This window comes from Chaetodon trifascialis, chromosome 17 (genome assembly GCF_039877785.1).
Source record: "Chaetodon trifascialis isolate fChaTrf1 chromosome 17, fChaTrf1.hap1, whole genome shotgun sequence".
Taxonomy (NCBI): Eukaryota; Metazoa; Chordata; class Actinopteri; order Chaetodontiformes; family Chaetodontidae; genus Chaetodon; species Chaetodon trifascialis.
This window is the reverse complement of record NC_092072.1, coordinates 18,126,539-18,148,313: the sequence shown is the minus strand read 5'-3', so window position 1 is coordinate 18,148,313 and position 21,775 is coordinate 18,126,539. Positions and strand designations below refer to the sequence as shown.

The 21,775-nt window shown below is 43.6% G+C and overlaps 3 protein-coding genes across 4 annotated transcripts; 2 read left to right on the top strand and 1 right to left on the bottom strand.

The window, feature by feature from the left end:
- Positions 1–416: 416 nt before the first annotated feature.
- On the bottom strand, positions 417–11,326 carry maco1a (macoilin 1a). Its single transcript, XM_070985191.1, has 11 exons — positions 11,072–11,326; positions 9,899–10,040; positions 9,577–9,703; positions 9,282–9,405; positions 8,979–9,157; positions 6,969–7,512; positions 6,693–6,851; positions 4,032–4,214; positions 3,781–3,901; positions 3,237–3,411; positions 417–2,391 (listed from the first exon to the last, which is right to left on the bottom strand). The coding sequence occupies exons 1-11, from the start codon at positions 11,149–11,151 to the stop codon at positions 2,189–2,191; spliced, it is 2,037 nt and encodes a 678-aa protein (XP_070841292.1). The 5' UTR covers positions 11,152–11,326; the 3' UTR covers positions 417–2,188.
- A 23-nt stretch (positions 11,327–11,349) lies between these two features.
- srfbp1 (serum response factor binding protein 1) lies at positions 11,350–14,519 on the top strand. Its single transcript, XM_070985329.1, has 3 exons — positions 11,350–11,447; positions 12,004–12,495; positions 12,602–14,519. The coding sequence occupies exons 2-3, from the start codon at positions 12,004–12,006 to the stop codon at positions 13,850–13,852; spliced, it is 1,743 nt and encodes a 580-aa protein (XP_070841430.1). The 5' UTR covers positions 11,350–11,447; the 3' UTR covers positions 13,853–14,519.
- Positions 14,520–14,866: 347 nt separating this feature from the next.
- On the top strand, positions 14,867–21,183 carry e2f3 (E2F transcription factor 3). Of its 2 annotated transcripts, none has more exons than XM_070984829.1 (7): positions 14,867–15,116; positions 16,548–16,650; positions 16,937–17,177; positions 17,449–17,580; positions 17,824–17,938; positions 18,579–18,765; positions 18,898–19,718. In XM_070984829.1, the coding sequence occupies exons 1-7, from the start codon at positions 14,892–14,894 to the stop codon at positions 19,161–19,163; spliced, it is 1,269 nt and encodes a 422-aa protein (XP_070840930.1). In that variant the 5' UTR covers positions 14,867–14,891; the 3' UTR covers positions 19,164–19,718. The 2 variants fall into 2 exon arrangements, with proteins under 2 accessions (XP_070840930.1, XP_070840928.1); XM_070984827.1 differs by lacking the exon at positions 14,867–15,116 and adding an exon at positions 15,980–16,116 and having other exon boundaries at positions 18,898–21,183.
- The last annotated feature ends 592 nt before the right edge of the window (positions 21,184–21,775 follow it).

The following is a 21,775-nucleotide window of genomic DNA, read 5'->3' as shown; positions in this document are numbered from 1 at the left end:
TTAAAGCTTCAGACGTGTATGAACTGTTAGTTACGTGGAAATGCATGCAACTTCTAAAGTGAGAAAATATGGCAATTAAGTTTTTTTTTAGAATACTGTCATGTAATACAATCACCATCTTGTGGTTTGGTCAAATGTTTGGTCTGTGTCATAAAAAGGAAAAATAGACACACAGATCATGACACGCACACACACTGAACAGCTTGCATTGCCACCAGCAAGACTTTCTTTAATATGGATGACCAAAGTGAAAAGAGTGACACAGCCACCATCACTTTGGGTAAAGAAATAAACATAGTGGAACAATGAAAAGATAAAACAAAGCACTTTTTTTAACCTTCCCTTCCTTCTACACAAACTTAGAAAAGCAACTTGAGAACTGAATTCACAACACCAGAGCGATCCACAAAAAATACTTCTTTTTTTCCAGGTAGGCAACATGACAGCACAACGTGGTCAAATGGTTCAGGGGTAACCTTTTCCCAACACAACACATTCACAGAATCCTTCCTGGTAGAAAATATAGGAAATCAACTGAATATGATGGGAAATATCAAGGAGGTGCCACTCAACAAACGTTTGTAACAAATAAATAAATGTGTGAATAACACAATCAGTCCGACTGACCACCTGCTGCTTCACCACGGTCAGCCCAGAACCTTGTAAACACAACACCATCTGAATATGCTCTAATGACAAAAAAAAAATATAGAACAGCACTCTTCTGCAAACATTATGCTAGCTACATCGATCAAAGTATGGATGGAAACCAAACATCAACACTTGGCACTTAACTGAAATGAAATAAACAAAGCAAACATTCCTCAGTAAGTTAATGTACATTGTTGTAAACAACGAAATGCCAACTCGAGGGCATGAACAGACAATCAGTTTGGTTGGTGTTTGGCATACCAAGACTGAGTCACAATGACATGACGAGTGCCATGTCCAGTGTTATGTTGTCCCTTTAAGTCTGTAACACTGTGATCAATTTGTTGGAAAAAGAAAAAAGATGCATCTGAGGTGATGCTTTTTTTAGCCTTTGAATACTGAATTGAAAGAATGTGAGAAGTCTTGAATGAAAATCAGGGCTGGAGAGAGAAATATAGCTTTGAGGCTTGATGCTTTTGGATCCCAGGATTGTAAAGTGAGTGGTTTTTGCATCTTAAAAAGACAAACTGCAAGGCACTGTAAAATCTGCAAATAATGGTAACGACCGGTTACCTCGACATCATTAAATCCAGTGAACGATATGGCCTGACAGGTTCTAATTTGGTCCGGAGGGAGAGGAAAGCCGTCTGCAGCAAACAGGTGAATGTTAATGTGACATTTTGGCAGTGCCAGGTCGAATCTAGCAGTAGCATTTGTTCTGTTTTCGGACAGAAACACATCTGTTTCATCCACTTACGGATAATCCTGGAGACTTCGCTATTCCAGCACGAAGAGAACAAATTGTATTGGAATATCTGAAGAGCACAGCAAACTGATCAATATCACGATTTGAGAAGAAATGCACGTTGTCGTAACCGAACTGAAACATTACAAAGCAAACAATCCCATCGGAGACTGCCTTAAGTTAACGGTGACAGCAAAAGTGAATAGTTTTACATTCGTGTATCTCTCACGGGGCTCTACTTTACAGGTGAGCTTTAGACTCAGATCTGAACTGAAACCTTCTGCCTTGATGGAAACCATCGTGAAAAGCCAGCTGTTTTTGAAAGAAAAAGTCTGGGTGTCAGTTCATTAGAGAGGAAGATATGGCTGTGGGGGGGGGGGGTTTGTACTGACACCAAAAGAAGACGGATGTGAAGCGATGCATGATGGCTCTTCTGTAGACATTTGGCCGACAAACTGTGTGTTCCTGTCTCCCCCTTCAAACAGATCGCGCTGTCTAATGGCTAAATCCCAAAACTCAACAGCAAGAAAAAAATAATGTTGTACAAACCCCCCCTCAAAATAATAGTTCTCATAATAGAACCAAAACAGGAGCCAAATACTTGTACGGAGGGGTTGTGTGTGTGTGTGTGTGTGTGTGTGTGTGTGTGTGTGTGTCATTATGTGGTATGTTAGAGTGCAAAAAACTGTCAGGGGCTGGTAAACTCAAAAATAACCCGAAAGCGGAACGGAGGGCTTCACCAAGATAAAGAAAGAGACAAAGTTCCGTCTGACAAAAGTGTGGGTGTCACAGTCACTTCTTGAGGGGCTGGTAGACTGAGGCGTTGGGGTCCAGGGAGGAGGGACTATTGTCCATGAACTTGGAGGAGTAGTGCGGGGCGACGGGGCTGAGGTTGCTGCCGTCTGATGAGTAGGACAGGCTGGGCATCACCGCCATCACCTCTGCTATCTTCTGCTTCAGCTCGGCGATCTCCTGCTCCCTCTGGTGGATCTGGCCTGGATTGGACGAAGGAAACGGACGTTCACGTGACAGCGTTGAGGGCAGAGGAGGGCGTTTGTCCTCGAGTGCCCTTGCAAATGAATTCCCTGAGAATTTTTTACAAGCTAACGGGGCTACTATTAGCTGACCTGCTGAACACTTACTGTGTTATCTATTAGGTGACTCATGCACTGCTGTCCCATTGTTTTTCATTAGAGACATGTGACACGTCACAGCAGGGAAAGCACAGGTGTAGCTAATCATATTAATATCAAGCGCACTACCTTTGTGTGTGCTGGCTCACTGGGACATTTTATGGAGCTGAGCCATCATTAAGGAGACCCAGTTCACCCGTGTTTCTCCTGTTACGACAAGTCAAAATGTCTGCTGTGAGAAAGGTCTATTCCAGGTGGGTCACCTCCTCAATATTATGGTAACTGTGGTTCACTGATGAACAACTGAAAGACAGGGTTTCATTGTGAGTGCCAAATGTTACTGCGCTGGATTCTAAAAAAAGCAGCTGAAGCAGCTGTTGTCATATCAACACTGAACATATCATACTATTATTATCTACTGTTATTAATGCAGCAAAAAAGACATCTAATACATTATGTGCTGTTAACATAACAAGTACATACTGTCTGCTTTTTTCTGCTGTGACTTTATTTACTGTATATTCTGAATATACGGCCGTGGGAGCAATGTATGAAACTCTGGGGCTGAGATGAGAAGACACACATGCGTTTACCTGTTGGACACAGTGCAAGTCTGCTTAATGGAACAATATCGTATAGAAAATAAGCAATGGTTCGAGCATACCAAAGGGGCTTTTAGACACCGCATCCCTACTGTCAGCAGCTACCTTGTGCTATCTCCAGCTGCCTCTTGGCATCCCCCAGTGCAGAGAAGAGGTCCAGTTTGATCCTGGTCTCAGCACTCAGGCTGTTCTCCAGGTGCTGGGTCTTCTCCTGCATGGCTGAGAGCGCTGACATCAGCACCTCTGTGTCCTTCTCGTTCTCTTTGTACTTCCGCAGCTCCTGTATGTGACAGAATAGGAAGAGGAGAGCAAACTGGAAATGAGATAAAGATGGAGATGCAACATTTCTTTCTTTTTTTTTTTTTTTTTACGCTAATCAAAAATGATTATAAGCAACTAAACGGTGTCATTTTCTAAACGAAAGTTTCACTGTGCTAAATGGCTGATGCACTCAGAAGGCACAGGGGGTCTATTCGTTTAATGACACCAATTACTCCAACTAAAACGGCATATAATTTAAGTCAAGTGATCACATCTGTTGTTCGAAATTCAAGTACTGCAGCAGCTTGTTAACTGCAGATGAGAGCGTATTTCCCATCGCTTTTGCAGCAATCAGAGTGTCATCAGAAAATGAGTTATTCCTTCTCACCTGACACTTGCCCTCCAGATCCCGAATCTGCTCCTCCTTAAGTTTCATGTCCATGCTGAGCTTCTTGCACTCGGTCTCCAGCTCTCTGATACGAGCACGCAGAGAGTCGGTGGACTCCACTCTGCCGGAGAGGAGAGAAGAACAGCGCTTTTAAGATCGGAAAATGCAACACGTCCAACTGATCTTTCACCTTCTGTATTGGTATTTGCTGATTCAAAAAGCAGGGCAGGATTTGTTCATCTAACAAGTACCTGGTGGCAGCGGCTAATGCTACGGCTCTGGCAGCAGTGGCCTCTTCCATCTTCTTCCTCTTCCTCTCCTCGGCCAGCTGTTTCTCAGCGAGGGCGCGAGCTTCCTGCTCAGCCTTTAGCCTCTTCTCCAGCTGGGAGATGGTCTGCTTATCCTTCTGCTTGGCCTGGACCGCACCGTGGAGCCTTAAATGAGGAGAAGAACATCGTCAGCCTGGCTGGATCGTGAGATGAGCACACTTCGCGCTGGGTGTGAGACGAAATACGGAGTATATGGGGTGTTTTCTTAGATAAGAACTCTCCCATTGTTACAGTCTCTTGCCTGCTGTTAATGTGACTGAAATGGCTGAATCTTCTAAAAACTCCCTCTTTGTCTACACAGCATCCAGATGCTCTTCCTTTTTGTGCAGCTTCTGCTCCTTTACTGGCAACTATAACTCAAACTCAAATCCTACAATGTCTGTAAATACACCTCAGGTTTAAATGGTTTAACCTTGAAGTTTGTTCACTGATAACACACCACAACAGTGACGGAGAAAGCAATGTTTGTGTACCGAGGCTTAGCCAGAGACCTCTGGAGACGGAGACAGGTTCTGTTATTACACAGCCTACTAGTCACTGATAAAGATAAAGGTCAAAGACTTAATACCTTTTCAAACCCCCTGTGCTTCAAACACAGGGGGCTTGTGCCATGAATCTGCTGTCTTCAGTCCACCCGTAAGTTCAGCCTGTTGCTGGTTCAAACGCTTTGTTCTGTCCAGTTTAAGGTCGCTTTCACACCAGAGCGGTTTGGTCCGCTTTAAACAGACCAGAGTTCGTTTTCTCGGATAGTCCGCTTTGTTCGCTTTGGCAGGTGTGAAAGCTCATCTGAACTCTGGTGCGGTCCAAACAAGCGAACTCTGCTCCGCCTGAAAACGTGGGTCTCGGTTCGCTTGCAAGTGAACCATGGTTCCGTTCGTATGCAGTGTGAAAGCTCACCGGACCAAACACAGGACCAAATGTACGTAGTGACGCTATACGCATGCTAAAATACAACGTATCTCATCTGTATTTATAATATAGCTTGATTCTGCATCTCTATTTACAGCTCATTAGTCCTTACGTGAATGTCTACTGTTGCTATGGCAACAAGTGACCGCTGACATTAGCAGTTGCTAGCTAGCTTAGCTCAACTGTCTGAACAACAATAACCCATAAATTCACAATTTGGCATATTTAAACAAAATCAAATCACAACTACCAACAGTCACAGTTCTTAAACTCTGAGCTCATGTGTTGTCACATGTTAGATCGTCAAAGTTAGAAAAATAACAGAATCAATCCCTGACAAGCTACGATAGCATTATAGGAACAGTTGCGTTCACTGTTGTTTTTCCGGGCCGGGAGGGAGGGATTTCCCCTCCTACTTTGTCCAATCGACGAGTGCCCCTTTCAACCACGTGATGCTGCTCAGAAAGTTCGGTGCACTATAGAAATCACAGTGTGAAAGCAGAACCGAAACAAGTGATAAATGCAACAATGTTGTGACTTTCAGCTCCGCAGTCGAACCGAATCCGCTTGGTCAGGTGTGAAAACGACCTAAAACTAGACCTCGCAGGCACTCTTATGAGGTTAAAAGCTCAACCAGAACTGACACATCATGATTGTTTCTGTTCCCTTAGTGGCCCTTAATTAAGTCTTTCAGGAGGAAGTAACGTCCTGTGAATCTCAACTGAGCGTCACAAGTGAGGGGAGCTCAACCAGTGACACCTGATTCGTCAGTGTAATCAGCTGAGTGTGAGGTTACTGCGTTAAAGATTTGTTCATACGTGTGCTGAACACCTCGAAAGTCTTTCCTTGAGGGCATCAGACAAAAAGGTTTGGTGAGAGGTGACATTATGTGTCTCACACACACACACACACACACACACACACACACACACACACACACACACACACACACACACAAAGAACAATAATATGCTTCAAAAAGTATATATTTTTCACTATTCATTCCCTCTATTACATACATTGTATTTACCGTTTTTATATGCAGTCAGGTACAGGCTTTTGAAAGGGCTGCTTTCAAGTTCAATTGCTCTGCACAGTTTTCAGGGGCTCTATTCATTTCAACCTAACATCTTTTTTTCTTTATTATTTTCTTATGGCACTAGCTCAATGAGCAGGATTATAGGGAGTATAATGGTAGTGCTAAGAACAAAGACTGTCTTGCATGTGATATGCATTATTTTTGGAAATACTGCTCATGATAACCAGTCTCTGAGAGTATGATGTAACTTTAACAACAAAATAATAATAAAACCATAGATATGCCTATTGTCCCAGCCCTAGAAAGAACACATCAGTTGTGATGTCACAGTGGAAAGAACACATCCGATCGGAATCTTAAAGTAGATGGAACCCATCCAATCAGTTACACTACAATAAAACACATCCGGTTGTTAAGGTCAGTGCGCCAGTCAGAGGTTAGTTTGATACATGTGTTCGATAATTTAGCATGGCCTCTGAAGGATGCTATAAAAACTGAAATGACCATTTCACAGTCCTTAACTAACCAGCTGTTCACCAAGGAAACTGTATCTGTTGTGTAACAACCTGAGCTGATTGTTGTCAGAGCTTGGCTGAGTGGACCATACTCTCTGAACATACTGTACATGCACCCACTTGTTCTGTAGCAGCTCGTTGTCCTGGCGGAGCTGGCCCAGCTCAGAGCGAAGGCTGCGGTCCTGGCTGCCCAGAGAGGAAAGCTGACTCCGCAGTTCTGACTCCAGCTGCCTGTTGGCCTGAAGATCTGCCTTCAGACGCTTCACATCCTGCTCCAGCCTTTCAGGAGAGAAGAAAAGCGAGGGGCCATGACATCACCGAAAGGCAGCCGCAGGAAACAACAAGAACACAGGCAAATGAAGAACGGGCGTTTGAAACAGTGGGACATTGTCTTACCGCACGAGAGCGTCCGGCTTGCCCAGCTGGTTGTTGGGGATGCAGTTCTCCACGGGGTCCTTCTGCCCCTTCCCTGACCCCTTCTGCTTCTTTTCATTCTTATTGGTGGAGGAACCTGGCGGCACGCTGCCATTTGAAGAACTGTGATTCCGGGGAGACGAGTTGGAAATGTTACCCCCACCTCCGCTGGCGTTTTTGTAGTTCTTCCCCATCCCTCCAGTTTCCTCTTTAGAAGTAGAGTGTGTGTTGGTATCAGCATGTGTGTTTTCTCCTGCCAGGTCGTTATTCAGTCTCTTTGTCCCGGCGTAGGTCTCTATATAATCTGTCTCCTGTAGTTTGGAGTCCAGTGCGTGTATAATACTGTTGTTATTGATTCCAATTGTGTTTTGTTTTTTGCCCTCACGCTCTTTTGCAGTACTGTCTTTCCCTTTTTCCCGATACTCCAGTTCTGGTAACAGGACTGTGGTACTTTTCTTTCCAGGAGGTGCTCCGTTTTGGGTTATTACTGAAGGTTCTACCTCTGAGATCCCTTTAGCTAAAGCAGCTGGAAGAGAGCAAATGCAGGCCGTGTTAGAAGACACATAAAAAAAGATACCGGACAGAATTAAGCAAATTCCAAAGCAGACTGAAAACATATTTGACCATAAACAGAGATTGAATGATAGCCTTTGATAGAAAACAGAGAAAATCCCAGACAAGATTCATGCAGAGCCTCATGTCAGCAGGCTGAGACACTTTCCTGCTTTCAGGATGTTGTCACACATATTCAATGATTTGTAGAGCATTTGTTCATATGGTTTGCTACGACTGGTGTAAAAGCTGTCAGTTGAACTCTAGTGCAGACAAAATATGCAGGCTGAGGACAGTCCCAGGGCTGGATCTATGTTTGTTTGTGGTTTGACAACAAAGTCCACCAATCACAGGATTATTGTGATAGTAGATGGCATGAATTCAAAAGACACACAGCTATCAAAGTCATCTGCTGATTAATGCTCACATCAATTATTTCTTTATGAGCTGCTTGTGGCAGCAGAGAAGATACATAAAAACATGAGGTTCAGTAAAGCACAACGTGATCTGCTGTCAGTAACTGGAACTAGGTTTTTCCCATGCTGGTCCATGTAGCACTGATAATGCAAGATGACATCACCAAAACTGTCCAATGTCACATGACTGCATTATTATTATTGTTCTTAGTTCTCTAGTTGTTGACTTTTTTCCCCCATTGGTCAGCACCCAGTGAACAGAAGTGTGAAAGCACCCTTAAAATTATATTGAAAAACAATGCTATATTTTACAATAATGAAAAAAGTTACATAATAATAGACACTCCAAGGCCATTTTATTAGGTACATCTACTCTGTACAATCCGATGCAGTCAAGTACAACTGCTCTGCCGCATATTCTACCTTTACCAGGTTTTTTGTTCAAACTGTCAGAGAGGCATCAACTACATGTTCGCTACTGAGGTCGTAGTGAAGGGTGGTGTACGGTGTGAGCAAAACATAATAACGCCTCTCTCTCTCAATCTTATTGACCATGACTGCAAACTGCACCCTCAGTAAAAAACATGCGGTCAGGTATTATATCTGTCAATGTCAATCAAAAAAGTATCTGTGTAAAAGTGGAATTTATGGCTGAACCGTTTGGACTGCATTCATGTTTACAGCTGCACTGAGTAAAGCGGCCTCTGAGCAGATTTGCCTTCTGTATCACGATGTCACACAACATATTATATGGCCCTGCATAAATTTGGCCACTAAATTGGTTCATTAACCCAATTCATGATACTTCATCTGGTAATGTTTACATCCCATAATACTGACAGTAACCATCATCCTTGTTCCCTGTCCATGAGTGTCATGACAGTACAATTTCATGGACCATTTCTACTGTCATTTTTGCTTGTTCAGTCAATTGTGTTTTACTTGGGCAATAATAATCATAATAAGAATAACAATATAAGTATTTTTAAAAGTTCTGCGCTTTGCGTGTGTGTGTCTGTCTCACCCTCCTCTGCCTCCCTCTCCTGTCTCTGCAGCATCTGTTGCTCTGGAGGTAAAGCCTGCTGTAGAAGCTGCATGTAGAATTCATTCTCCTTCTGCACTTCCTTCTGCTTCCTCAGTCGCATCTTGTAGCTAACGTAGCTCTTGAAGCCGAAGCCCAGAGTCACCACTGGATAGCCGATACTGGGAGGTGAAGAGAGACACAGAGTCACGTTATAAAGGATATGAGAGTATCCTCTATATATTCAGCTAATACATATTGGAGGATCAGCTACTTCAACATGATTTTTTTATCTATTCATCTTACCAGTGAGCAGCAAAGGGTCGACACAGGTCTACATGAAAGTTCTTCAGATCTTTGAACCGTATGGCGGCTTCGATGTACACAAACAGGATCCACAGCGATACAGTGGGTAGACAGACTCCTCTCTCTGGGCCAGAGTAAGAGATACGGGTTAAAAAAGAAAGAAAAAAAAAAAAGAAAAACATCATTCTTGAAGAAACTTGGCAGCTGGAAATTTCTTGTACACCGAGTCTTTGAAGTGAAAGTGGCTGTTTGGCTGCCAGAGATAAAAGAGAGCTCACAGAAAACTTGGACTAACCTGTGTGCCAGACATACTGGACCCATACGTAGGTGCTGGCAGCGAAAAACAGCCATTGGACGGGGATGAAGAGGAGGCAGATGATGTCTGACGTGAACGCCACACATACGAAGAAGACAGAGAACGCCTAGGAGTAGGGGAAAGAGACAGACAATTAAATATGCCATAACAACAGTGTGGAAAACACACGTGCACTCATGTCGAGGCATGTGTTCATGTACGTACGGCCCTGTCACACAGACCACCTCCAGCTTGGGCAATAATGTGCAAGTTAATGTTAGGTGGAAAGGGGGAGGTCAGGGTCATACAAGCAGGCTCTTACCAATCCCTGATATCTGAAGGAGTCGTAGACGCTTCGAATGAAAAGCCAGAAGGGCCACAGGTACTCAAACCTGAACTCCAGCACAAAGTCGGCCAGCAGAACTAACACCCACACCACCAGGAACTTCAGGTACAGGAATGTACTGCAGGAGAAGACAACGTGAGGAAATAAAAATGGGAGAAAAATGTTAAAAAAAGAAAGTCACGGGAAAGAGATGGGACGCTATACAAGGTTTACCGTGGATTGGGATGGTATTATGACAGGCATTTGGACCTCAGGTTTATACAACAGTCTAGTGTTTATAAGAAGGACATCACCGATGTAACTGCAGACAGCGTTATCTCAACTTCCTAAAAGATTTGGAGGGAATTTAATGCTAATTCAGCAGTGTAACTGAGCATGAACAGAAATCCAGATGTTCCCAATAAGTCTAACAATGTGTTTCTATCATCAAAGAAACTGAAATAAATCATAATGGTTGAGGGACATCCAAACAAGTGAGAGAGAGACGTACACAGTGTCATGTCTGGACATGTTACTTTAAAGCACAGCTGGTTTTCTTTCTCTGGTTTGCCGTCAACCAGTCTGTATGAAAAGAAAGCATGTTGTTTTTATTCTACATCTTCTTAAATAATGTCCTCTTTACATGTTACTGTTAGGCCTGCTCAATTTGGTGGTTATTGTTTCATTAGCGCATTCACGTTTAGACCTCTGCCAGACAAAGCGCAGGTGAGACCCCGCAGTCGGTGTCACCCCGGACTTCAAAACGAGCGCTTCTGTTCTGACATTGCTGCTGTCATCTCAAGCTGGAGCTGGATAATTCGCACAAGTTCATGCTACCTTTGTCTTAGCTGGAAAGATTTCCGCTGAGCGGAATGTGTTACAATTCATACTCAAAGCCCACATAGTCCCGTGCCCACCATTCAATTTAATTTCGCCACAATTTGACTTTAACTACCGAGACAGGGACAAATCATGTACAAAATACCACACAAGTAACGTTAGGCCTATAATTTTAACAATACGCGTGAATGTTCATTTAGCTCCTTCTGTAGCTAAAAACCCAAGCGTGCTTAAATATGAATGTAGCCCAGGCTGGCAGCCCCGTCTTGACATATGCAGAGAGGCGCCATTGTTATACAATAAAACGTCCCTCCAGCCCCTTTTTTGTACCTGCTATATATACCCTCGGTGATTCGGTTCCGTTTTAACGGCCGTCGGAGTTTGCTGCAGTCCGCATTGCGCCGCTTCATCCTCCCCCTGTTGATTCACTTGTGATATCGGTCTGGTAACTGAAACTGGAAATGTCATTCGCTCATCCTAATAATCACACTTCTTCAATTATCCACCATTGTTGTTGTTTTATGCACATGAAACAAAGAAATAAATAAAAACAGTCCGCGGAAGGCCCTCCCCCTTTCACGACACGCTGCGTCCCGCTGCTGACGTCTGACGTCACACGGACGACGGAGGCGTAAGAAGCATGGCCGCCCCCAGCGAGTTGAGATGTTTCTATCAGTTTTAAATGTTTAATAATCTCTTCTGAACGGTAAGTGTAATAATAACAGGTTACAGTGATCTTATTTTACTTTATGCGCTGGAGTTTGTTACGTCAACGCCAGCGGTACGTAAAGTAAGCCTGTATACATTTACAGACTTACACGTTATATCGTAGGACGTACAATCCACGCCTCAGCCACGTTTGTTTGGCTGGCTCGGTCAGGTATTTAACCGCATTTCTTGGTCTCACCAGGAATGTATTTTGTCACGAGACAATTCAGCTGTGGTATCATTATTATAAAATGTATGATTTCGATAAAGCAATTCGTTTTATAATAGGACTGTGTTTTATGGACGTTTGGGCGGAAAATGCAACAGGACCCACATCTGTAGTGATGAAAATCAATGAAAGACAGAAAAGCTAAATTTTTAAATAAATGGCATTCTGAGCTCATGGTGAGATTGAAGATGTTTAGTATAGATGTAATTAAAAGTATCTTTTTTTAGCTATTATTGTTTTTAACATATTGTGTTAAATACTGTGGTTGTTGCCAGTGGGAACACGTATTGTAAGTTACCAATATAAAACGGGTATGCTTCAACAGATGATATACATCATGGACGAGGTAGAGAAAATGGTGCCATCTGTTGACGAGAAAGTAAAGGAGGACGAAGAGATACAGGACAAGGAAGAAGCAGAAGAGGAAGGAGAGGATGGTGATACTGGAGATGAGGTAGAGGAGGGAGATGGAGGAGATGAAGAACAGGGAGGAGGAGATGATGGGCAAAAGGCAGAAGAAGAAGAAGAAGAAGAAGAAGCAATGCCACAGGCGCCAGATAAAATTGAGAAAAATGTTCCATTGCCTGCTCAACCCAATGAGAAAAAGCAAACTGATGGTCTGAACCTCAACAACGAGGTGGTGAGGATGAGGAAGGAGGTGAAGAGGGCTAAGGCTTTGATCATCAGGAAGCTGACACGACAGATTGGCGCCCTGAAGAAGAAGAAAGGGAAAGAGGCAGAAATTGAGAGGAATCAGAGGAGAGCTGCCAGACTGCTGGAGGAGATCCACGCCATGAAGGGCCTCTCACCAGACCTGGTAGGTTTTGTAGGTTTATTCGCTATTTTCAGTACAAATTCAAATGAGTGATGGTGAAACACGTGGTGTAGTGTCTGCTTAGATAAACTGTTTTTCCTGTCGCCAGGTGACCAAGACAGCCTTGCAGAAGAATCTCAACTTTGAGCAGGTGTGTAAAAATCCAAAGTCTACTATTACTGACCGGGCCACAGCGCGCATCGCCACCCACCCTCAATTCAGCAAGAAGATCGAAGGCATCAAAGGTGCCGTGAAAGCCTTCAAAGAGGAGCGGATGAAGGGCGGAAAGCAGAGAGGGAAGGAGACAGTGCAAAAGAAAGCCGGAAAGGTGACTCCACAGGCACCACAGACAAAGGGAGAGAGAAAGAGTGAGAAAGAAGAGGAGGACATTACAGTGGAGGAAAAGGAAGTCATAGACAGTGAGGAAGGAGACGAAATCCTTGAAGACATTGCAGATGCCCCTGTTGCAGAACCTGAAAAGGACGAAGGGAAACCAACTCATTCAACTGATACTGCTGTTTGTCAAGTGAAAGAAATGCCTAAGAAAGTAAGACCACCATCAGTAAAAAGAAGTGAAATAAAGGACACTGTGAAAAATATAGCTCAAAGTAAAGATGCAGAAAAGATTACATCTGCACCTGAAGTGCTTCACAAAAAGGCTGCTGAGGAAGAGAGTGATTTAGACTCATCCGACGACGAGCAAAAAGAGTACTTTGATGACAGCACAGAGGAACGTTTCCGCAAGCAGTCCTCCCAGTCTGAGGAGAGCGACGACGATGACTTCTTTGTTGGAAAAGTGAGCAAATTCAAGAAGAAGAAGCAGAAAAGTGTAGACCAGGAGAAGGGGCATGAAGTGAAAATGGATCCAACTGACCAGGTCCAGAGTAAACTTGATGAGCTTGAATCGAGGCTGAAGTCTAAAATGACCTCGCTTCAGTCTGTTTTTTGTTCTTCCCTTTCCAAGCCTGTTAGGGGCAGGGGTGCAGGCAGAGGGAGAGGTGGGGATAAATTTAGGGGCCAAGGGAAACCAAGGGGCGGCAGTGGTTTAAATAGAGATTTTAGTCAACAGCCCAAGTTCCAAAAGCAGGAGAAAGAAACAGAAAGACATTCAGGGTCCAAGTACAGTACGTCAGAGTCGTCAGAGAAGGGCTTTCCCTCTGTCGGCAGGGGCAGGGGGAGGGGCCGAGGCAGAGGTGATGGTATTAGGCAAAGGGATCCTAGAGGTGGACGTGTCTTTTCCCATCAGGCACCACAGCAGGCACTACACCCTTCCTGGGAGGCCAGTAAGAAAAGGAAAGAGCAGCAAGGACAAATCCTGGCCTTCCAAGGGAAGAAGATCAAGTTTGGTGATGATGACTGAAACAGTTTTTTTTTTTTTTTTTGTTCGTTTATGAATGCTGAACACATACAATTTGTTAAGTGTCTGACATGCCATATTTGGCATGCCTTATATTTGTGATTCTCTTGAAAAGGTAAAGGTCACAGTGATCTCAGAATAGTTCAGTGGTGATGTGTTTTAGACTGCTTTTCATCAGTATGGCTGGTTAAAGACAACAAACCTGCAGATTTTTGTATAAAACATCAATAGAAATGTTTTGTTAACACATTTTTATTCCTAAATATGATTCAATTCTAAACTGTGAAATATAGCACCTGTCATTTTTCACAGTTTAACAGTCAACAACAGTTTGAGTCATTTGTAAGAATTCCAATTCTGTTAAAAATTTTCTAATATTGTTAGGTTTGGTGATGCATTAACCTGTACACATTTTTACAGCTTTGTCCAAAATGGTAATTATGGGTCAGTTATTGTATAGTACACATTCTCTGACAGTGATGTGTGGTGATAGACATGCTTATTGAATATCGTTTACAGCAAGACCTTAAACCAAATGACTTTTCCTTGTGTTTCACCCACGTGTTTAATCAATATAAAGTTTCTATTATAGTTACGGTTTTAAAACATTTTGCTCTGTTATCTTTATTCCAGGAGAACTTCATTAAATGAAAATCTTATTTTAATCATGAAAACATAAATGCAGCACATAAAGTAACATGATTTACTGCTTATTAAGGAAAAATTCTGCACTCCTGTGCATAGCTCTGTCGCTATTGGTCAAATACAGCTACGTCACAGTACACGGCGCTGCGTACACAGAATAACGGCCAATAGCAGCTCACATGCAAATCTGGTTTAAAACTGTCGCGCGGAATCAGAGTTTCGCGCTGACCATATCCCCTTTCTATATCAGCGGCATGTCTGTCATCTAAAATCAGATTTGTCTGCGTTATTAACGGAGATACTTTAATTAGAGAGAGTTGGATATGGTCTGTTAGATATTATACCAGTGGTAGAAAGGACACGGTAGGAAGAGACTGAGCAGTCAACACGGGACAAAATGAGGAAGGGGCTTTCCTCGGTCTCGGAGGGCTCCGTCGATTTTCACGCGGGGTGTACCGAGACTGGTTCGACCTTACGGTCCGTCAGCTCTCCGCCTGGCCAAAGCAGCACCGTGAGTTTGGAGGTCCGGTCCTCCGAGCCGACTGACATTGTCAGATACGCCACACAACACGGTCCCTCAACGCCCGGGACCGAGGAGAGAAGTAATCCGGAACGAGTTCAGGTACGTTGAGATAAATTAACCAGATGTAAAATTTGTGAGCAGCTAGGTCAACTAAGGTATACCAGGGTTTTGCATAAAACCCTTGTCTTGTTAAATGTCCGCAATTACTGGGTTGCTGTTTATTTACACGTGATATCACCAATTCTTTGGGGCACATTTTGACGACTTCATCGTTTAAACCTCCGGGGTGCACCTCTCGACAGGTTCCGTTTTTATGTCGTATGTGTGTCTTGACCTCACGCAGGTGGGACCTGCGTATTTTCTGTGCGACATTCACAGCATTGGTAACTCCACATACAACTTCTACTAGCTCAAGCAAGCGAGGGTCACCCCGGTTGGTAACGGAAGTGCTAAATGTGTCTTCAGAATAAAAGTAGTAAAGTAACAAACTAAAAGGAAACTTGATAACCAAAGCTTAATGCATTGAGAAGTTGGTAATACTTGTAGTCATGTTAAGTTAATGGTCTTGAGACATAGAAAATGTTATGTATGTGGATTACAGCTCTTATTGGAAGTGTAACGTTTAAGGTGAAATTTGTTTTTTGTTTGGAAAATGTCTTCCAGTTATTCATTGACTAGAAGAAAACACCAGCATGTTCTTTAAGTTAAAACAGAAACTCCAGCAGTGGTAATAGGTCACAATTTGCCACTACGTATTCATTTACACATTGTGTCACTGACCACTTTATCTCACTGCAGACTACCGTGTTTGAGTTTTAAGGTATGGGCACAATTAAGTCCCATCTTTATTTCCGCATGTCAATGCTGTCATAGCGGCGTGAAAAAGGACGTGTGCTTTAACCCCATGCTTTTGTTGTGAACGTAAATTTGTGAAGCCCCGGGTCCACACATGTATTTCCGGTAACTTCACACTTGTTTTACCTTCGGCTGAGGCATCATACCGCGCCTTGTCGGGACGTACTTTGACACACTTTGGTCTTCCAGTGCCGCGTACGCCGAAAGCACTCTTTAAAAATCGCGTTTCTGCGGGAATACATTGGTAAGGAGGTAACCGTAAACGGTAATGTGTTAAATTATAACCATAAGCGAACTGCCGCTCAGGCCTTGGGTGAGCTTGGGAGGGGGATGGGGAGATGTTGCTCCAACTAGCAAAACACACTGGTGAGAGAAGCTAGCTTCTGTGCCAAGCCCCAGGTCATGAAAATTCTCACTAATGATGAGTAACCAGCTCCAGATGACAAGATGAACGTAGTATTTCATGTAAAGACATATGCATTGCTACTAATTGCATACAACTTAAGTCACAAGTCAGTGCAATGGATTCATGTGGAGTTTGCACTGTATTATTGGCCAAAATGGCTGCCATGTGAGCCACAGGACTCAGTGAGATTACTGGAAACTAAAAGTGCAAGTGCCATGACATTGTAATGCTGATAAATCTAAATGTACATGTTGCTTTCTTTCACTCAGGCTAAGAGAAAGCTGGAGCTGGAAGCCGGTGACCCCCAGGACCTGAAGGATGGCGGTGATGCCAAGATGCCGATGGCCTCTCCATCCCACACTGGAGGAAAGGGTAAGACTTTGTGCAGCAGGTTTCTTAATAGCCTGGTTCAGTGCTGGGCAAGAGATGTGGTAGATAATAGCCTGCACTTCTTTTTGTGCCAAACTCTCCACTATGATGTCACCACGTCACATATCATCACCCCCTGCACCCACTGCTTTTTCTGCTCGGTGGCAGCGGGTTTGAAGAGATACAATCAAAATAAGCCCATACGTTTATATATATGACGTAATGCAACAGAATCTTAAAAAGAATCATCACAAACTCAAAGTTTCTCTGTCCTCCCCTTTTTTCCCAGCTCCTGCTGCAATGGACAGCGCGCACAAGCTTGTGCACGAGAAGTCACGCAATGACACCTCACTAGGTTTATTGACCCGGAGGTTTGTGGAGCTGCTGGGCCGCTCCGCTAACGGGGTGTTGGACCTCAATAAAGTTGCTGAGGAGCTCAATGTCTCTAAGAGACGTGTGTATGATGTCACTAATGTCCTGGAAGGTGTCCACCTCATCAAAAAGACGTCTAGAAGTCGCATCAAGTGGTTGTGAGTACCAGTTGATGGAACAGGAAGTGTGTGTATTTTTAGAAAGCTTATATGCACATTATAAAATGTCGATCAAGCGATCCATCATTATATTTATATTTAAGACTGGCAGTTAACAGCAGATTGTACTAACCACCTGTATTATTCTGTGTACCTTTAGCATTATTGTTTTTTTCAGTTCTTCCTGTTTGTCTTATTCTTAATATCCTCATGATGTCTGGAGTTTGTTGTGATGTCAGTCCTGTATTGCTGCTCGGATGTGTGTGTGCAGGGGCTGTCGTGTGGAAGAGCAGGTAGATAATCAGCAGAAGAGTCTCGCTGAGGAGGAGAGGAAACTGGACGAGTTGATCCGAATCTGCATGCAGCAGATTCACCAGATGTGTGAGAACCGCCACAGTCAGAGATATCCTTTGGTGGTAACTCTTCACATGAGCAAATTCAATGAGGTCAAATAGATTTACCCCAAATATTGTGTGAAAATGATGATTGATGATGGGTCTAAAGGTCACACAAACCAACAGATTTTTTTGTTTTGGTGAATGTGTTGCTTATGCTGTGAATTAGGAGTTTGGTCATTGAGTGTATCCCCAGCTGTCCACACAAACACCAGCCTAGGTGGAGTATGTTCCTTAACCTTGAGGATCACATTCGCCTATTTGACCTACGAGGATGTCCAAAGGATACCCAGCTTGAAAGAACAGACTGTGATTGTGGTCAAAGCTCCGGCACAGACAAAGCTGGAGGTGCCACACCCCGCAGAGGTACATCTTTCAACATCTGTCTTTGTGATGAAGCTCTTCATATTATGACTTGAAGCCCCAGTGAAACAGTACAGGGTGGTTAATTGCTTTGGTTTTAGTGGTTATATTCTTGCTACATCCTCTTTCACTGCGCTGGCTGCATTCGGAACAGTCTATGACGTACTACAGATGGATACTGTCTTTCAAAGTAGTATCCAGCATGAAACTGTTAAATCAATTTATTTTGTCCTATTCTAGGCCAGGCTTAGCTTGTTTCTGGAAAGGCAAAGTAAACAAAACACTGCAAATGGCAAACCACCACTGCTGTGCAGCGTCCCCTTATGCTCCGACAAAAGATAAATCATAAATGTGAATTTTCTCAATGATGGTCTTGAGAGATGGGTAAAGCCTATCTGACGATTGGAAGGAAGCAGATCCACCAGCAGTCTGTCGCACTGCAAATGCAATTTGAGTTGGAGCTCGTCCTCCCGGTATTTCTGTTGCTTTGGAAGTGGAACTTGATCCTTATTATCACTGTTTCAGTTAAACAGGGTGCCTTTTTAATGAACTTGTGGGCTAAGCAGTATGCCTGCTATACTGCAGATTTGTGTCTGCTGTCAGCTCAGAGACCGTTGAATTAAAGTCCTCTCCCTGTCCTCAGAGCCTGCAGGTCCACCTCAGGAGCACACAGGGGCCCATTGAGGTGTTCCTCTGTTCAGATGACCCCATCAATATGCAAGCCTCAGACAGCTGTGCGGCCAGTGGCAGCCTCTTAAACTCTTCCACCAATGGCCATAGCTCCACCCCCCTCTTGCTGAACAAGCCCTCCGTCCAGATGTCTTCCAAAGGTGAGTCGTCCTTAGACACTATATTTAGTTTTAACCCTTCTTTTAGATTGACTCCATTTTGCATTTAAAAATTGATTGCTCACCTTTTTTCCACCTCCATGTCCTTTATCCACACTCCCTTCATATTTCCAGACAATGCTAACCATACTTCCAGAATCAATACTGTCTCCAAGCCGACACAACTGTCATCACCAGCTCCTGGCACCCCTGCCTCCCCCATGCCCACCTCCCTCCAAAACCCGTCTAAAGACCAGCTGATCTTTGTCACCCTCACTCCACCTCTGGAAGTCCCTGCTGGCGGGGAGGAGTACCTCCTGAGCCTGGCTGAGGATGAGGGCATCACTGACCTCTTCTCCTCTGTTGACCTGGACCAGCTGCCCCTGGATGTGCCCCTGTGAACAGCCACTTTGGAAATACAGTCATGTCGGAAGCAGTAATCTTCTTCCCACAAGCAGGATATCAAGGGGATGCGCTAAAAGAACACAGTGCTGATTTGAATGTGAGTGGTTTTGATATTTACATTTGCCTTTCCTGGATGACGTGACTGGGATTTACTGACGCTCAGGGAGAACATGCGGAGGAGTTACCCATCACATTGGAGCGGTCACTGAATAGTTTTGCATTTCCAAAGACTGAGTGAGGTCTTTTTCCGGCCTCCGTATTGTCCTCAGGACTTTGACTTGACCTGAATGTTTTAAGACACAGTACTTTGTTTCAGACCTTTACTCTTTTGCATCTGTCTGTCCTTCCTAAGTGTCCTTCTTAAAAGTCTCCACGCAGGACTTACTCTTGACCGTTAATGTCACAACATCCTGTAGTTTTGGTCTGGAAGGATGTCACGGATGACTTTCTGTATCATCACAAAGGAGACGTCTCAACCAAGCCTGGTGATCGAGACACTTGTTAAGCATTAAGAGGTGTTGATTAAAATCATTACAAGTGCAACAAACCCACGTCTTGTGTCAGCTCTGCTATGAAGGATCCAACTGTTTCTTACCTCATAACCATTCCAGTTATACTTATACTGAACGTCCATAAACTCTGTAGTTCTGGACTTTGGTTTGCTTTTTGTAGGAAGAGTTGGAAGAAACTTCGGTAAAAGTGACCGTCATTCATTGTGTGGTATGGAGATGCTCGAGAACGTGTGTTTGGTCACAGTTTTAACCAGCTGTGAGAGGCTGAGTGACAAGCCTGTGAAATGTCTTTGCTTTGCGTTTTTAAATAGGAGGCCTTGAAGAAGGATGACATTTTCTTTCTTGGTTTCAGAAGCAGAAAAGGAAACTAGATTATTCCACCAAGCAAAGGAAGTATTTTGTTAACTGGCTTTTTTTTTACTTCATACCTTGAAAAGGCAAATTTATGAAGTGATTGAAGACATTGTGGTGAGTTTGTATGAACTTATTGGCTCATTTCATGAGTCACATTCATCAGCCGTCTGACAAGAAAAGGCTGCAAGTTATGACAATAACTGTAAACAGGATTCAGTTGTGGTTGAATATGTGGTATCTTGGATCACTATCAAATGAGTTTTTGATAACGGTGACAGTTTCTAAATGTTGGAAACAGTTTTTCATGGCTTCTTGCTTGACTAACTGCAAATGAGTTTGAGACACTCAAATCAACCGATGATACTTTTTCTATTCTTCAAGCCTTTGACTTGACTTCATGTAACAGCTAGAACAGATGAGTTGTTTTACTTTTCCCAACATGCGCTCGTGTGTGTTTGCATCCAAGACTGCATGACGAGAGGCGGCAGCTTGAGGTTTCCTTTGTCCCTGACCTGCTCCATGAGAGGAGCAGTCATCATGCTCTGTGTGTGGCGCTCGCTCAGTCCACTGTGGAGACACTAGGAGGCAGTGTGATCCCACACATCCCTGCCATCATCACACGGCTGGGATGTTTAGAAGCTCTTAGACAGTGTCATCCGCTCTGTGTGGGAATTTACTGAATGTGGCATCAAGTGGGAATGTTGAGAAACTCAGCAGCGGTGTGTTTGGCCGCCACGTCGAAACGTGACCGTGTTCAGATTCATTATGGGCTCCTCAAACTGACCGGCCATGTGTAGAGGTTTGCTCTCACTGAAGTGTGAACTTTTTAGGCATGATCGGTGCTGGATTACAGTTTGAATCAAGAAATTGTGTCAATATGCATACACAAGAATATATAACAAAGTTGGGGAAAAAGGATTAAAGCCGAGGTTTGACTGTCATCACTGCCTTTACTGACCTGATTACTGTTACTCAGGCTGTTTATTGTGCAGAGATACAACACAACACACTGACAGGCAGCTTGGTCGTCATGTAGGTTGATGTAACTGTGATAGTTTTTATAAATGATGTTGAATACGTTTTGGTGGTTCTAAGTACACATAAGTCACATTCCGATTAATAAACACTAAACAAAAAGTCTAATTATCAGCAGAAGACTGGTTGGTTTGTATTGGAATGTGGCCAATAGCCCAGACAGCACTTATCAGTCAACAACTGATCAATCAGATTTAAAAAAGAAACACGTAGATGTGAAATGTTCCTCAGAGAGTCTAAACTGGGAACTTCTGACGTGCCTTTTCCTGTTTGTGTCCACGAGCACTTTTAAAGCACCTCCTGTATCTTTCCTGTGTAGAACCAAACTGCCCCTGCTTCTCTTTGTCTGTGCCACAGCATCTGAGAAAAACACATCAGCGTCCTCAACATGATGATGTAATCTGTCGGCAGCCTGCAGCATCCACACCCGTCCATAGATGGTAGTGTTGTACCTCAAAACCCCACTTAAACCCAGTCAACCCAGTTCCCCACAAACTTTGGGTTCACGGAGAGTTATTGGATCACTGCTATTATTGATTCTTGTGTGTTTCTGTTGTGTTTTTTTTTTGGTCCTTCTTGTGCCACAAAGATTTGCAAATGGGGGAAAAAAGCAAAGTGCATATTGAATTGTGTTATATTGAATTAGGCCTGACATCAGCCCCCTCCCATCTCAAGAGGGCTCTGTTAAAGATCAGTCAATATAGCTG